At 43.4% G+C, this 17604-nt stretch overlaps 1 protein-coding gene across 2 annotated transcripts in view; it reads right to left on the reverse strand.

The window, feature by feature from the left end:
- Positions 1-17604, reverse strand: part of IARS1 (isoleucyl-tRNA synthetase 1) — a 75535-nt gene that overhangs the window by 30023 nt on the left and 27908 nt on the right. For both annotated transcript variants that reach the window (XM_050761536.1, XM_050761537.1), the window contains exons 15-25: positions 16575-16648; positions 16031-16225; positions 14038-14124; positions 11242-11325; positions 9949-10093; positions 7804-7924; positions 4230-4321; positions 2683-2760; positions 1596-1717; positions 1069-1171; positions 737-820 (exon numbers count right to left, since the gene is read on the reverse strand). In XM_050761536.1, the coding sequence (XP_050617493.1) occupies positions 737-820; positions 1069-1171; positions 1596-1717; positions 2683-2760; positions 4230-4321; positions 7804-7924; positions 9949-10093; positions 11242-11325; positions 14038-14124; positions 16031-16225; positions 16575-16648 (1185 nt within the window). The remainder of the gene's footprint in view (positions 1-736; positions 821-1068; positions 1172-1595; positions 1718-2682; positions 2761-4229; positions 4322-7803; positions 7925-9948; positions 10094-11241; positions 11326-14037; positions 14125-16030; positions 16226-16574; positions 16649-17604) is intronic.

Here is a 17604-nt window from a genome sequence, read left to right on the forward strand (position 1 = left end):
GAGACTCCAGGGAGAGATGGGGTGGAGAGAGGCTCACTATGCTAGTGCTTCGACTTTTACATGCGAGGTCACTTGTCACTTGCATAATTTGGAGGAACAAAGTTTCTTTGGTAGTTATCAAAAAGTACTTCAGAAGGCCAGGCACAGTGGCTCATGCCTGTAATCCCAGCACTTTGGGAGGCCGAGGCGGGCAGATCACTTGAGGTCAGGAGTTTGAGACTAGCCTGGCCAACATGATAAAACCCCATTCTCTACTAAAAATACAAAAGTTAGCTGGGCGTGGTGGTGAGTGCCTGTAATCCCAGCTACTTGGGAGGCTGAGACAGGAGAATTGCTTGAACCCAGGAGGTGGAGGTTGTGGTAAGGCACCACTGCACTCCAGCCTGGGTGACAGAGTGAGAGACTCTGTCGAAAGAAAAGTAAAGTAAAGGAGAAGGAAAAGGAGGAGAAGGAAAGGACAGAACAGAGAAGAACAGAACAGAAGAGAACTTCAGGGAAGTGAATGAAGATGATAGATGATAGGTAAAGAAATTCATTGATCTTGAAATATTTTTAAAAGAATTATAACAAATTTATGTTGATTCCAAACACAGTGTAAAATATCATGGATTATTACATTTGTTATGAATATACTAATAAAAATAAATTATACGGTCATTATGTACTTTGAGGATTTTTCATCAAAATAATGTTCTAAGTCTTTCTGTACCAAAAACAGACAAATCATCTACCTTACCTCAATGATATACTTCTCCAAAGACTTGATATCTTTAAGAGCTTCTGGATCTTGATGGATAACCACGATTTCTTTCAAAGGATACTAGGAGGAAAAGGGAGGGGAAAGTTCACTCAGGAGCCAGTCCTCTAAACTGAAGAAAAATGGAATATTAAATGTTTATTTGAATCTCAAGCTCTAGACTAGTCAGGCTGGGCTAGTACTAAGTCATTCACACTCTCACTGCAGAAAAGGAAGAAGGCCATTGGTGGAAGCTCTCTATATTAAGAAAGCATTCCAAAGACTTAATTATTTAGGTCTGTGCCATGTAAAATAGAAGTAAAATTTCAAACCTTTATGGGAATGGTTTTTCGGTCTCTGATCACTCTTCCAAGTTCAATCACAGACTGCATCTGAGACATTGCACTCTCTGTTTTCCTGTCAATCAATTCTTCTCTGAGTGGTAGAGGTAGGAATATGAAAGAGATTAGATTTAAAAGGAGAAAATTGAAGGTACTAGGCATGCATAAAAGAGGAAGAGGGTCAGGCTAGAGAAGGGTGGCTAGGCCCTCCTAGTGAAGCACCGGGGGAAGGGCGGTGCAGTACCTGCCGCTCAGCACCCAGCACCTCCCCAAGGGGCCCCCATGGGTCATGCCCACACCCCACCTGCTGCAGCTCTACAAAGGGGTTCCACACCAAGCATCCCTGCTACCATGTACCAAAGTGGGCCCCATCCTGCAGCCTGAGGAGTTCATGTCAGCTGGGGTGGGAGGCAAGGCACAGATGGAGCTGAAGCAGGGAAATGCCTCCTCTCCCCAACATGTCTGAGCAAGTCTCCCCTCCTTGGCACAGGTGAGGCTTATTTCTATTTGATTCCTACCGAACACGGGGCAGCATGAGGTAGTGGATGCTGAGTGTGTCCTTGTCCTGAACAGAAACAGGGTCAATCAGCACCTTTAGATTCTGGTACATCAATTCAGTGAGAAAAGGTGTGTAGGGAGCCTGTATGAACACACAGGACATCATGTCAGTCATCAACAACTTATCTCATTTATACTCAGAAACAACTAAACATGTTAGAGAATGACACAGTAATATGCACCAAAAGGGGCATGAGGCTACAAAACATGCTCTGTGAATGAGAAATGGCCTCATATCCCTGAAGCATAGCTGCAGGACTATAGCTAGAAAAACCTAAAGCACCTCTAGAATTCTGAAGGATGTCTAAAACAGAAAGAGGAGCACCTAATGATGTATCAGCCAAGTCAATATGCACAGAGGACTGACTGTCCCAAACCTCAGAAACCTCATCTGTAAACTGGGGAAAATATCCCCTGCTTCACAGGATGAAGGTGATGAGATCAGGCATGGAGAGCACCAGGCACAGGACTTTGTACAAAGCAGATTTTCGTTCGGTTAAGGAATAAATAGGAGTCTTATAGCATGGAGTAGCAGAAACAGGATAAAAAGAACTAAAGTTGGAGCCGTTTCACTTTTATATTATTTAACTAATATCTGACCTGATAGGAACATATATCAAACTACTACTTGCATGTCTTCCTCTCAATGCTAAGTTAAAGTATCGTTTGTGATATATATATATATATTTACTCAGACAGGTATTAGCTGAAGAACCTCCCTGTTACTCACAATTATGGCAATCCACATTAAGATGAGCTATGTCTTACTTTGAACTGTAGATCCTCGTTCTAGAGCCAAGGGCCCTGACATATATTGTACTGCCAGAGATTGTAAGAAAGAATCTAGTATTTCTTAGTCCTTACTTAACATGTATAAAGCTAACAAGATTTCTGAAAAGGAACTAGAGCTATAAGGTGTTATAAAACTTACATTTCTATTTTTGGCAGAATAATACAGGATAGATATAAACAGAGGATACTGCAGCAAGTGGGTGCCGAAGGCAGCCCATAGGCCAAAGGGTACTAGAAAGAAGGCAATCATCTTACCATAAGTCTGCAAAGAGAAAGCAGAACACTAAACAAGGTTTCTAGGGCCATGACACAATCCTCCATCCCATTTTCACCCTAATGAATAAAAAGCAGACATAAACATTAAACTGCTAAAGTGTTTATCATTAAAAAAATAAGTTTATTAAAAAGAGGCAATCTTCAAAGAGCATGCAGCATACAGACAGGACAAGAGACAGAGAAAGGAGAAAGGGCCACGACCACAGGCCATCTAGGGTCGGTGCCATCAGGGTGGCCCTGCAGGGCAGTGCAGGAGGCCTGGCAAGGATGTGCACCTGCTGTTCCACTGACTATCCCCATCTGAGGTGAGCTGATAGGAAAGCAAAGCCTAACTGCAGGACCCGAAAGCTGAAGGTAGAATGGATCTACCCACAACAGACAGAAACAATTGCTAACTGAAAACTTTAAAGTACCTTTAAATAAGATTTCTTATATTAAAAAAGTATACACTGTGTATTAAAAAAAAAATGCCAATTCATTGTAGGAACAACAAAGATAATAAAAAAATTTCAACCATAACTAAGTGATCCAGAGACAACTACTGTAAGCATCTTAGCCTATGTCCTTCGAGATACATCTGTGCAAAAATGAAATTACAGTTGTGTTACAGGCTTTTATTAATGCATTTTAAGACATAACTGGCCAGGCACAGTGGTTCACATCTGTAATACCAGTACTTTGAGAGGCTGAGGCCAGTGGATCACCCGAGGTCAGAAGTCTGAGACCAGCCTTCTCTGCTAAAATACAGAGAAGGTGAAATCCTGTCTCTGCTAAAAATACAAAAATTAGCCAGGCGTGGTGGCAGGAGCCTGTAGTCCCAGCTACTCACAAGGTTGAGGCAGGAGAATCGTTTGAACCCGGGAGGCGGAGGTTGCAGTAAGCCGAGATCATGCCACTGCACTCCAGCCTGGGTGACAAGAGTGAAACTCCATCTCAAAAAAAAAAAAAAAAAAAAAAAGAAAAAGAAAGACATATCTAATGGGTAGTGGGAGCCTTCACTGGGCCTACAGTAAAGAGACCTCGCTCTCTCTACTATGCATCATTGTTATTTACGTACCTGGCTTAAGTCCTGAGACCAGGACCTATGCTCTGCTCATCCCAAACCCCCAACAGCTATAGGAGTTCTGTACAGAGCAAATAACTGACTCCCTTGTGGTAAAAGGAAGTACCCCTCTCAATATTAAAGTCGTATCTGCCAATATTTTTATAAAATATTTGCATGATTTTATTTTGAATTTTAAGAGGTCTGCTTGGTGTAGTCCTGTTTGTGCCCTGACATTCTCCCTCCAATATAACATGTACATAATTGCGTTGTGAAAATAATGCAAATGACTTTTAGAACTTATAGATCCCTATCCCTCAAACGACAAATACAGTTAAAATGCAATGTAAAAGGAAAAGAAAAACAAAGCTTCAAAAACTGAGAGCATTTGAAAATGTTCCTCTCCCTTCTGGCTATTCTCATATTTCTTCTACTTTCAAACTTCATACACTTTTTGCTTTTCCCAACAATAGTCTGCACTTACCTTCAATCTTCTGCGGTTCATTCTAACATACCAATTGGTCAGAATATCCACAAACTTGACCAGGCGAGGCACCACAGTATAAAGCCTATAAGCTAAAAGTAAGACAAGTCAATCAGGCAGCAAGTGGGTTACCAGGCATCTGCGGTGGGGAGAGGGCTGGATACAACAAAGAATGGGCAGCTCCTTCCATCCAAGGGCCTCTACTTACTAAGGAGAAAAGAACCAAAATGAAGCAATCACATAAAGACTGTTTGAGGATGTGCTACACGGCAGTCAGGGTGTTTAGGGGTGCACACAAAAAAACCACCATGTGAGTCACATGCGAATTCCCACTGGTCAGTGAGAAAAGGCAAAAATTCCAGTATGTGTGGATCAAAGTCCAAGGCTGTCCACTACACAACTGTAGGAAGTGCCATTTACACGGAGTTGTGCAATTTGACAGCATCAACAATGCCCAACTTCTTTCCATTGTATTACACTGTACTTCAACTAAAAGTCGAAAAGCACAAATCAGATGTCAAGAGGCACAGCATAGGCCAGTGATTCTCAAACAATAGCAATTTTGCCCTGCGGGAAACATTTGTCAATGTCTGGAGAAACAGTTTGCATGTCACAACTTGGAGGGTAGCATGGTGCTACTGGAATCTAATGGGTGGACCCCAGGGATGCTCCTCAGTTATAATGCACAGCACAGCCCCACCACAGAGGATGATCTGGCCCAAACTGTCCACAGTGCGGCAGTTGAGAAACTCTGACACAGGCTATGAATAAAACAGAACTGGCCTTCTAAACATTAAAACAGTTGAGTAAAAACAGCAACAGAGGGAGTGAAGGTCTTGAGGCATTAGGAGGATTTGAAGGGTTCCCTGAGAAACTCAGAGATCAAGTAGGAAAGAAAGGGTGTCTAGCCAATTGTGTCTGAGGCATGGCTTATTTTAAGGATTCTCATTCACCTCCCCTTTAATTCACAGTCTTTGTTGCATAAAAACAAACACCAAAAACAAAAAGAATAAGACCAACCCACTTAGAAACAAATACAACTTATAATAATGCAAAGAGTCCAGGGAGTGTTAACGAGGCTTCTGGTCTAGGCTAAGACATGAGAAGTTGCAACAGGCAGAGCTGCTCTCTGCTGCTTTTCACAAAGACCAGAATTCAGGTGCCAGTGGGCTGAGCTCCAGGCCAGAGTTGTTAGTTGGTCACACTTTCTTCCACAGGTGATTTCAGTAACTGAGTCCTGTCTAAATGATTTCTAGGGTTCACGGCACTTTTTATCTTCCAGGAAGCTCAGCATTCCTATGTTCTGGTTTCAACTCTGAGGGAGTAAATGAACCCAAATGAACCCCACATACAAAGAATAAACACACAACACACGGGGCATTCCTATGTTCTGGTTTCAACTCTGAGGGAGTAAATGAACCCAAATGAACCCCACATACAAAGAATAAACACACAACACACGGGGCATTCCTATGTTCTGGTTTCAACTCTGAGGGAGTAAATGAACCCAAATGAACCCCACATACAAAGAATAAACACACAACACACGGGGCATTCCTATGTTCTGGTTTCAACTCTGAGGGAGTAAATGAACCCAAATGAACCCCACATACAAAGAATAAACACACAACACACGGGGATAACAGCAGCAGCCACTACCCAGGCCACCACCACCCTGTGAGGCAAGTCCTCTCACACCCACAGTGCTGCTGAGGGAGTGGAGGACATGAAGCTGACAGGCTGGCAGAGCTGGGACTTAAACACGACCCACAAAACATGGCTGCCGACCTCTAGTTTCCAGGCAGACCAGGCTCCAGCCAGGATACACACTCTCCAGACCCAGCTTCACAGGAGGTCATGGCAGCTGGTGCCCAAATATTGAAGGGGCTCGGGCAACAATCCCATTTCCCGCCCACTCGTATCACTCAGGAGGGAAAAGCAGACACAGGTGTGCGCAGGTCTGGGGAGAGTGTGCTGGGCTCCCAGCGCCCTCACCAGGGCAGCAATCAGCCTCACTCACTTCCATCTTCATCTATGTCTATTTGAGCAACAGCTGGACTGTCGTGATCCTTCCACATGTTTAACAAGGTGGATAAATCCTTTAGCAGTCCTTTTGTGCTAAGTGGGGCAGCACCGCCCACTCCAGGGAGCAGCATGTGACCGTATCTAGGTTAATGGTGAAACCCAGGTCTGTGGCGGCCACTGCTCCTGCCCAACAGCAGCAGGAACCACAGGGCCCTGTGAGGGTGGATTTGTCTTGCCCTCTTTGGCCCTCATTGTGACCCAGGGCCTCTGCCCACCCACTTTAACGGATTGTCTGAGGTGTCCCAGATTTCTCACCTGGACCTACGGTTGTGACTATCTCAAACCTTAAGGAAGGCAACGCAACGTACTTTTTGAATCTCTGTAAAATTACCCAACAAACTCACTGTTGTTAGTTAATAGAAATACAGCAAAATGTCCATTTCATTATTGCTCTTCTGACTTTTCTAATTTTTCTGGAAAAGAAGGGGACTATTTAGTAAAGAAAATAGACCTAAAAATAAGTTATAAATGCATTAATAACAAGTATTATTTATTGAGTACCTATTATCTGCCAGCTACTTTATGGAAATCGTCTCTACTCAAGCCTTACAAACACTACTGGGTATTCTGCAGATAAAGAAACTGAAGGTTAAGATAGAATGAGTAACAGTGGCATCTGATGGCACAATGGGGTGATTACAGTCAACAACAATTTCTTGTACATTTAAAAACAACTAGAAGGGTATAATTGGGATGTTTGCAACACAAAGATATGATAAATGCTTGAGGTGATGGATATCTCATTTACCCTGATGTGATTATTACACACTGTATGCCTATATAAAAATATCTCCTGTACCCCATAAATATATACATCTACTATCTATCCATTAAAAAAAAAAAAGGAAATTGATGGTCAGACTTTTGGCAACTCTGTGGATTGGGAACAAGTGGTAGAGCTGGGCTCTGAACCCATGGCTATCCAGCTCCAAAGCTCTTCTGTGGAGTGCTGAGACCGCCAGGACACCCCTAAACACAGAATTCCCCAGGGCTTTTTTTTTTTTTTTTTAAAAGATGGAGTTTCACTCTTGTTGCCCAGGCAGTGGTGCAATCTCGACTCACTGCAGCCTCCGCCTCCCACATGGTTCAAGCAATTCTCCTGCCTCAGCCTCCTGAGTAGCTGGGATTACAGGCACCTGCCTCCATGGCCAGCTTTTTTTTTTTTTTTTTAAATATATTTTTAGTAGACACGGGGTTTCGCCATGTTGGCCAGGCTGGTCTCAAGTTCCTGACCTCAGGTGACCTGCCTGCCTTGGCCTCCCAAAGTGCTGGGGATTACAGGTGTGAGCCACCACACCAGGCCAGAAGTCCGCAGGGTCTTGAAACAAAGGCATCACGACAATTAACAAGCCTTAACAAAACTATATGAGAGGTAAAAGGAAACAGTTAATTTTCTGTATCTCTCAATATTTCCACTATTAAATATCAAAAGGGCAGTTACAAAGAGAAGAGTCCTTATTCCTGGGAGGACAGACCAAGAGAGACTCACCTGCCATTTCAGTTTCAAAGAAGCCAATGAGAGACTGCATGAAGGACAGGATCCACCGGTCTGTAATGTTGGGGCTTTCTCTAACAGTGTTCTCATTGTAGAGAAATTCTATTTCTTCCTCCTAGGAATGAACAATTAATGAAATACTTGCACACTTGGGAAGAAAGTTACTATGAGGAAATAAACTTCTTAAATCACTTAAACAAAAATAAAAAAATCCCAGACCCTACTGGCAATGTGAATTTCTGATTTTTAGCAATATTTTCAAGATAAGCACCAACGTGGGACATTAACCCCTCAATTAATTAATCATGTTTTTGAGTAAACTGAAGACAGTTTAAGAAAACATTACTTCTCTGCACCAAAGAGTAATTATGAATTGAGAGATATTCTAAAATCTTGTCAGAAAGTGTAGGGTTATTACTTTAAACCTCAGGAAGGAAGGACAGTAAACCTGTCTAGCATTGAATGATTGTCCACAAACTGAAAATGAGTACTGGAAAACAATTTCCATGCTAAGGCTGTTCATTTTACCCAGAAAGTTCTATCCCACTCCTTTTGCTTTGCAAAATCCTCCTTGATCTTAAGTCCTTGCTCCACAAACAGAACTCACGTCCTGCTTTGTTTCTCTGGCAGCACCACAACCAGGCTGGCAGGGCAGTGATAATGTGACTCTTCCTCTGGGTTTAAGCCCCTGATCATGGAGTCTGTGTCTTGCTAGTATGTTCAGATGGGCCCTGGCTGTAGGGAGCTTTGACCCCGCCTGTATTCCTGAGTCCCACACCAGTGGAGGCCTGCAGAGTGCACCTGCCCAAGGACTGTGGGCCCTACTTGGCAGAGAACCACATGCAGGAAAGGTGGCAGGGCTGCAGAGAGGAGGAAAGCTGGGATCCTGGGGAAGATGATAATGCCCTTCTCAATTCCTGGGGAAAGGTTACTCTGAGAGCCTCAGGTGAACAAGATGTGTCCTCTTTAGCAGAACAACCAGAGACCAAGGAGAGGAGAAGGAAGTGACCTGCCTGCTGGAGTGGGATAACAAGAGTTCATTTTTCCAACCAGCTTTTTGAACTGCTCAAGCAGGAATAACATCTCACTTTCATTCAATGGTTATTTACTTACAAGCAATTTTACTTGTAAGGTGCTGGAGATCAGATGTGCAGTATCGGATCCCTGACCCCAAATCAGGTCTTGAAAGCCCACATAGGAACATGTGCAATGAAGGTGATGATGGCCCCTGACAGTGGTCAGTTGTGGGGCATGGAAGGTGGCTCTAGAGCAAGGGCTTCTGAGGTGAGAAAGTAATCCCGCGTGTGGAGGTGACTGCCCTTGAAGTACACTTCCACATATCTCATGACTGTTATTTGTGACCCTAACAACCCACTGAAAACTCCATCAAGAACTGCTATCACTCTCAGATTAGCCCAAATGCCACCCCACTGAGGGGGCTTCTCTGACCAACCATCTCAAGTGGCCAGCCCTAGCTAGCCTGTGACTCCGCCTTCACTGGGTGGTCTCTCTAAAAGTAGCTGACTCTTTACTATCTCTCCCAATTCCCACTCCACTGGTTCCACAAAGGGAGGGGCGTCTCACTCAACATGGTGTTTCTGGAATCAAGAACCGGCTGACTAGGCTTGGCGCAGTGGCTCATGCCTGTAATCCCAGCCTTTTTGGGAGGCCAAGAAGGGTGGATCACCTGAGATCTGGAGTTCGAGACCAGTCTGGCCAACATGATGAAACCAAGTCTCCACTAAAAATACAAAAAATTAGCCAGGCATGCTGGTGGGTGCCTGTAATCCCAGCTATTGGGGAGCCTGAGGCAGTGCCCGAACCCAGGAGGCAGAGGTTGCAGTGAGCCGAGATCGTGCTACTGCAATCCAGTCTGGGTGACAAGACTGAGACTCTGCCTTAAAAAACTGGTCGACTAAACAACTATATGACATAACTCTTTTGCAGGCTAGGGCCCAAGGTCTCGGCATAGCCCGGACCCTAGATCCCTTCCGCACCTGCACGTATGACCTCCCCATGGCTGTAAGTTACCCCAGCATCAGGCAGCAGAGAACAGCAGCTCTGAAGTCTCTCACAGTTTGGTGAAGGGAGCGCTATGGAGACTCGGCAGGTATACGTGCAGCCCTGTACAGCCCATACCTTCTGAAGCCTCAGAACGTTCTGGATTAAGAAGCGATAGGCATTGTACCATGGGAGCAGTACATCCTTAAGGACATCCCGCACACCCTCCTCTTTAAAGCGGAGGTTTTCTGCTCTCACCACAGGGGAGTTAATCAGATACAATCTGGAAGAGGGAGAAAAATCAGAAAAGGTACTTAGACAGTAAACCAATTATTACTACTTGACATATTGAGAGAGCAAGATGAAAATCAGTCCTATTTTCTACAAAAGGGGGAAACTATAAATACTCTTTGAGTGGTCAATTTAAAACTCACAAAACTCACTCTCACTTTCTGTAAGAGACCTACCAAATTATAAAAGGTATATATAATCTGACACCAAAATATGGCACTGTATAGCACACAAATGCATCTTATGCCACTCTCACTGCAGGACCAATGGGGTACACCAGCACTAAGAGGAAGGCTGGCCTGGTCCTTGTCAAAAGCCACTGATTCCCTCCCATGGACACGACCTGCACATCCGCTGCTTGCAGAGAGAGGGACTCACAAGGAGGTGCCTTCACACAGCACAGTCTTGACATCTAGTGGCCAGAGCTTAGGGATACTGCTAAACATCCTACAAAGAATTACCACCACAAAGAATTACCCAGCCCAAATGGCCAGCGGTGCCAAGGGTGAGTCTAAGAGACAGTGGAGAGTTGGGGGTGAGCTCCACTAATGGCTCCTGGGCAACACAGGTACTGTGTGAAAGTGCTGAGTCACAGGCCTGGGCATTGGTCTCATGCCTAGGACATAGGGATGCTGAACAAGATCTCTAGGTCCCTTTCAACTTGAACACTGTGTGATTTCATGATTATAGCTACCTCAAGCAGTGGCTCTAATTTCTCCAAAAGCTTTTTAATATTAGTTTTTTATTACCTCTAGCATAGATATATCTCATATGGCTCTGTAAGCACAAAAGTAAAATAAATGATGAAAGAGAATTCTAACATCCACAAGACAGGGAACCTAGAAAGAAAGTAAGGCAGAGGCAATCAGCATCTAGCCTGGGGAGGACTTGGACAACTCAACAACACCCAACACAGGTTCTCTTCCTCAAATAGACCTATAGTTTAAAAATGCCTTTATTATTTAGAAAACTATTTTGGGGGTTTAAAATCAACAACCATACCAACACAACATCCAAATAACAGAGATATGTTGCTAAAAACCTAACTATAAACCAAATCTAAGAATAATGACCAACAGTATAGGAGATGCTTACATAAAAAAACAACAGATACACACAAGGCAAAGCACTGGTTTGTACCTGAGGGCATCAGCACCATACTTCTGGATGATGGAAACTGGATCTGGATAATTCTTTTTCCGTTTACTCATTTTTTGGCCATCACTTGTAAAACAAAAGGGAGATGCCAATTAAGTAAATCAGTATCACATACGACCTTGATATAAGGATACAAATCATTTGCAAACAGGAATATACAAAAGGAAATGGGAAGGAGTAACTTAGACAGAAGTTAGTGCTACCAGGCCGGGCATGGTGGCTCACACCTGTAATTCCAGCACTTTGGGAGGCTGAGGTGGGCGGATCACCTGAGGTCAGGAGTTCGAGACCATTCTGGCCAAATGGTGAAACCCTGTCTCTACTAAAAATACAGGAATTAGCTGGGCATGGTGGCGCACATTTGTAATCCCCACTACTGGGGAGGCTGAGGCAGGAGAATTGCCTGAACCCAGGAGGCAGACTGCAGGGAGCCAAGATGGCGCCACTGCACTCTAGCCTGGGCAGCAGAGCAAGACTCTATCTCCAAAAACAAACAAACAAACAAACAAACAAACAAACAGTGTTAAGGTACAATGGTAAGATATTTTGTTAATATTTGCAAACTTCGTTTTGAATATCATAGTAAGTCCATGAGGAAGCTTCGGGGCAGACTGAAGCAGAAAGATGTGTCAGAATATATTCCAGAGAAATGAAAACTTACATTATCATAAAAACCTATAAACAATTGTTCACAACAGCTTTATTCACAATTGCCAAACGTTAGAAGCAACCCAGATGTCCTTCAAGAGGTAGATGATCAAACAAAGCATGGCATATCCATAATACAGAATGCTATTTATCCATGGAAAGGAATGAACTATTGGTATGTGCAGACATCTGAAATCTCAATGGAATTATGTGGATTGAACAAAAGCCAGCCAGGTGCAGTGGCTCATGCCTGTAATCCCAGCACTTTGGGAGGCTGAGGCAGGTGGATCACCTGAGCTCAGGAGCTCGAGACCAGTCTGCCAACATGGTGAAACCCTGTCTCTACCAAAAATACAAAATATTAGCTGGGTGTGGTGATTCATGCCTGTGGTCCCAGCTACTTGGGAGGCCGAGATCGTGCCACTGCACTCCAGCCTGAGTGACAGAGTGAGACTCTGTCTCAAAAAAAAGAAAGAAAAGCCAATCCTCCCAAGTTAGTTACTGTATAATTCTATTTATATAACATTCTGGAAATGACAAAATTAGAGATGGAGAAAAAAACAGTGGTTGCCAGGGATTGGGGATGACAGTGGGAAGGTAGGAGGGGAAGGCAATGTAGGAAGTGAGCCTTTGATGTTGAATTCATTCAGTAACTTGACCATGCTGGTGGATACGAGACCCTACACATGTGATAGCTGTATACACATTAATGTGCATAAGCAAATAAGTATATGTAAAACTAGGGAAATCTGAATAAGACTGGTGGGCTATATCAATATCCTGGTTGTGATATATACCATAGTTTTGCAAAATATGTGACCACTATGGAAACTGGGCAAAGAATTTAAGGGATCTCTATTATTTTTCATGATTGCATGCAAATCTACAATGATCTCAATACAATTTTCCTTTTTTTTTTTTTTGAGATGGAGCCTCACTCTATCACCCAGGCTAGAGTGCACTGGCGTGATCTTAGCTCACTCCAATCTCTGCCTCCCAGGTTCAAGCGATTCTTGTGCCTCAGCCTGCAGTAGCTGGGGATACAGGTGTGTGCCACTGCACCCACTAATTTTGTATTTTTAGTAGAGACGGGGGTTTTACCAAGTTGGCCAGGCTGGTCTCCAATTCCTGACCTCATGTGATCTGCCCACCGTGGCCTCCCAAAGTGCTGGGATTACAAGCGTGAGCCATAGCACCCAGCCCTCAAAACAATTTTCAATTAAAAAAAAAAAAAAAGCAGCACACATACTACAGAGGCAGACTGCCTGGGTTCAAAATTTGCACTTATCACTCATTTGCTGTGTGTCCTTTGGCAAGGTGCTTTTTCCTGTCCCTCAGATTCCTCAAAGGTTACAATGGGATAATTATAGGACCCATCCAAATGGTTCTGGGGATGAGTTAAAATGTGAAAAATGAGTTAAAATGTGAAAATGCACACAGTGGGGCCTGGCAAAAATAAGGATGTACAAAAAAAATAAGGATGCACAAAATGTTAGGTGACATCCTCTTTCTTCTCACACAGCATAAAAAGCAGGATTTTTATGGGTAAATATTTCATTTTGAAATTTTTATTTATGTTTATTTTTATTCTTAATGACTAGAGGTAATAAAGTAAAGGAAAAATGAGACTTCCTTATAAAATTAAAAAGCAGGAAACAATGCCCACTGGGAGGAAGTTTCAGATGAGGGGAAGAATGGGATCTGGTGGCAGAGCACCTGGGTCAAGCCTAGTGTGGCTGTCACTAGCTTTGATCCTGGGCACCTGTGGTCTCTAGAACTCATAGCTTCCTCATGTGTTAAAAAAAAGGACAACAAAATCTACATGAAAGGACCGATGTACAGATTAAACAAGATCTATAAACAAAAGTACTTCATAAAATAATAAGTTTAGTAAATGCTATTTTATTACTAGTAATATCACTAGTAGCACTGTTACTAGTAATAGCTCAATCTGAAAGTCCTCCCCTTCCTCCTCCTCCATCAGGCTTAGCTCTCACACACTCCTTCTTGAGAAACAGTGGAGACAAATCTCCACCTATCACTACAACAAAGTTGACTGCTCGCACACACTCCTTCCTAAGAAACAGTGGAGACAGAGCTCCACCTGTCACTACAACAAAGTTGACTTACCTTGCCAGGACGAGCCCATTCACAATTACGTTCTTGAAAGGCGGTTGTCCAAAGAGGGCCGTGGACAGCACCAGCAGGGTATAAAACCTGAAAAAAAAAACCCCAAATGGTTCAATAAAAATAGAAATGAAGTCCAAGCATAAGAAAGAAACTGTATTTATTCATTGAACTGAATTTCTATTTTTGGTAAGTCTTACTTCTTGATAATCACTTAAAGCAATGATTCTTAACACTGGTTACTGAAAAAAAACGGAGACACAGGACCCACCAGAGACCAATCAAATTACTGTCTATGATTTGAAAAAAACATCCAAATAAAGGTCTGGAGTGATTTACTGACCATTTCTCTGTTACCAGGTCTCCCAGGAAGTCTGTGTGGAGAGCCACATGGCAGCACTGGGTGGCCTCTCAGGACCACCCAGAAGCACCTAGCTGAAAATGAGGGATGGGTGTTGAATTTGGCACAAGATCATATGGAAAAAACAATTTGATGACAAAAGATGCAAAATGCACTCTCATCCAAGTGATAAGGCAGACTAGAAAATGCTTTTATTCTGTAAAATGCTGTGTACCTCATTCATGTGCTAGCTAACTTGTTCCCCAAATGAACTCATATACCTGACCACTTTCCCGGGGGTGATGCTCTTCTGCTTCTCTGACCTAGTCCTGCACCCTAAGAACATCAAGGGACATGAGCTGAGGAGACCAGACCCCATGGTTAACATAAACACCGAACCAGATATCCCTCCCAGTTCTAAAGGAGAGTTGGGAGGAGCCCTGGTGCCCAGGAGAGGCAGCCCAGGCCTCAGGGATGGAGAAGGAGGCAGGTAGCAAGGACACGGGACCCACATGAGGACTGTTACCAGCTAACAGACTTTGCTATTCCTCAAAGGAACAAGCTCATTGGTAAGGCATCTAGCCCTTTCTAAAAACAGAATTTGTTCTGGGTAGCTGTTCCTATAGATAAAAAGGACTGGAATCTGAAGACAGCACATTCCAGGACTCGAAGACTTGAACTCAATGATTACCCAAAGTCGTCAAAGAGAAAAAATGACACCAACAATTCCTTAAACATACCCCTGCAGAAACATTACTATGAATATATAATTAAAACCTGGGCTGGGCGCAATGGCTCATGCCTGTAATCCCAGCACTTTGGGAGGCTGAGACGGGTGGGTCACTTGAGGTCAGGAGTTCGAGACCAGCCTGGCCAACATGGTGAAACCTCGTCTCCACTAAAACTACAAAAATTAGCTGGGCGTGGTGGTCCATGCTTGTAGACCCAGCTACTTAGGGGAGGGTGATGCAGAAGAATTGCTTGAACCCAGGAGGTGGAGGTTGCAGTGAGCCGAGATCACACCACTGCACTCCAGCCTGGGCAGAGTGCAAGATTCCGTCTCAAAAAAAAAAAAAAGTAAATAAAACCTGGCCCAGCAAAAGCCCACCCATGAAAAGAAAGTAATTCACCTTTTTCCAATTAAGGAACTGCTTTACATAAGGCATTAGATAAAAATCAATGCCCAAATCCTCCCCCATATGTATATTTTAAAAAATCTGGATTTGTTTAGAATGTTGATTTATAAGGCTAGCCTCAATATCTGAGCACACTACCAACTATCCCTCAAATTTCTAGCACCCAATCTACTGTCTTTTATGCCAATACTCATTAAACATTTGAGTAAATGATCTGACGTAAGCTAAGAACACATATTGTTTTTTATCATTTAAACGTCCAGTATAACATATATATTCCAAAATGCCAGCGAGATAACTCAAATTGTAAAACTACAGCCCTATTGTAGTGGGAGATTCCTACTCAAAAGGCACTTTAATGTCCGTGCTTGGTGGTTGGGGGGAGAGGGCAGGAATGTAGCCTGTCTTACTTGCCACAATCTCTCCATCACCCAGTAGATAAATGGCAGCGACTTAGTAAAACACTCCCTAAATAAAATGAAATCAAGAAAACATGTGATGAAAGAACAAGGGGGCATACCATCCTCTGGTTTGGTCGATGCCCTCGGCAATGAAGTCTGCAGGAAAAGCATCCTCAAACTCCCTCTTGTTTTCAAACGGGTAATGAACCTGAGCATAGGGCATGCTCCCACTCTCAAACCAACAGTCAAACACTTCAGAGACGCGGTGCAAGGATCCCTTTCCACAGCGTGAAGGAATGGTCAGGTGGTCAACGCTAACAAACAGAAAAGTAGCCATTTCTATTAACTGTAAGCATAACAGAACTTGCAGTTTAATTGCTAATTACACAAAACCCTGACAAGACATCATACACACTTGCAAACAGAAATATCAGCAATTCTCAAAGTCTTTCAGAGCGCGCCATGAATCCTCCATCTCAAAGGTTATGAACCATTCACCTCACATTTCACAAGACAAAGGCCACAATACTGCCATATGACATGAGTCATCAACAAAGTAATTCATCAAGCTAGTCTTCCATGTGTGTCTCTGTAATCTGCTAGAGACCAGGTCTTAATAGGAGAACGATAAAACTGAAGTGAATCGAACATTTAGAAACTGACCTCTCTCTGTGGAGATCTGAGATCTTTGCTCCTGACAGTTCTTCAAGTTCTGCCACTGACCCAACGCATACTACCTGTCAAAAACAAAGTTCAACAGCAGGAGCTCCTCAGAGCCAAACAGAGCATACTGAGTTAATTGATGTAACATGCATGTTTAGTGTGAGAGACTGATGATTTTCCTTTTCCTTTTTTTTGAGACAGGGTCTCACTCCCATTGTCCAGGCTGGAGTGCAGTGGCACAATCACAGCTCACCGCAGCCTTAGCTTCCTGGGCTCAGGTGATCCTCTCACCTCAGCCTCCCAAGTAGCTGGGGCTACAGGCAGGCGCCACCACGCCCAGCTAATTTTTTGTATTTTTAGTAGAGACAGCGTTTCGCCATGCTGCCCAGGCTGGTCTCAAACTCTTGGACTCAAGCTATCAGCTGGCCTCAGCCTCTCAGAGTGCTGGGATTACAGGCATGAGCCACCCAGCCTGAGACTGATGATTTTCTATAAAGGCACATTAACACACCACTCTGGGCTGAAGGATAGTATTCGCTAATGTGGCTTCTCTCTCATGAAAGGCACAGCTTAGTCTTAGTCTCTGAAGAGACCAGGGTTGACACCGCTCCTTTGTTTCCACCCAACATCAGAGGGAGTCCCTACCTAGAGAGAATCTTAAACATTCATAGCCATACTCTCAATGGGTATTAGGGTTTATTATGTGCAAATCGTCAAAGTAACCGGCATAAGTGAAACATCTTAGATTATTTCTCTAAGGCATCTTAGTTTCCTCCTGGCACCTGAATCTGGCTCATTAATCTAGAATCTTCTCAAGAAAAAGCTAGAGCTAAATTATAGTTGTACAGTACTTAGTGGTAGGAATACATTCTGAGAAATGCATTGTTAGGGTGATTTCATTAGGCAAACATCACAGTACACTTACATAAACCTAGATGGGATGGCCTAAAACACATCTAGGCTATATGGTGGAGCCTATTACTTCTAGGCTACAAACCTGTATAGCATGTGGCTGTACTGAATTCTGCAG

This window comes from Macaca thibetana, chromosome 15 (assembly GCF_024542745.1).
Source record: "Macaca thibetana thibetana isolate TM-01 chromosome 15, ASM2454274v1, whole genome shotgun sequence".
Taxonomy (NCBI): domain Eukaryota; kingdom Metazoa; phylum Chordata; class Mammalia; order Primates; family Cercopithecidae; genus Macaca; species Macaca thibetana.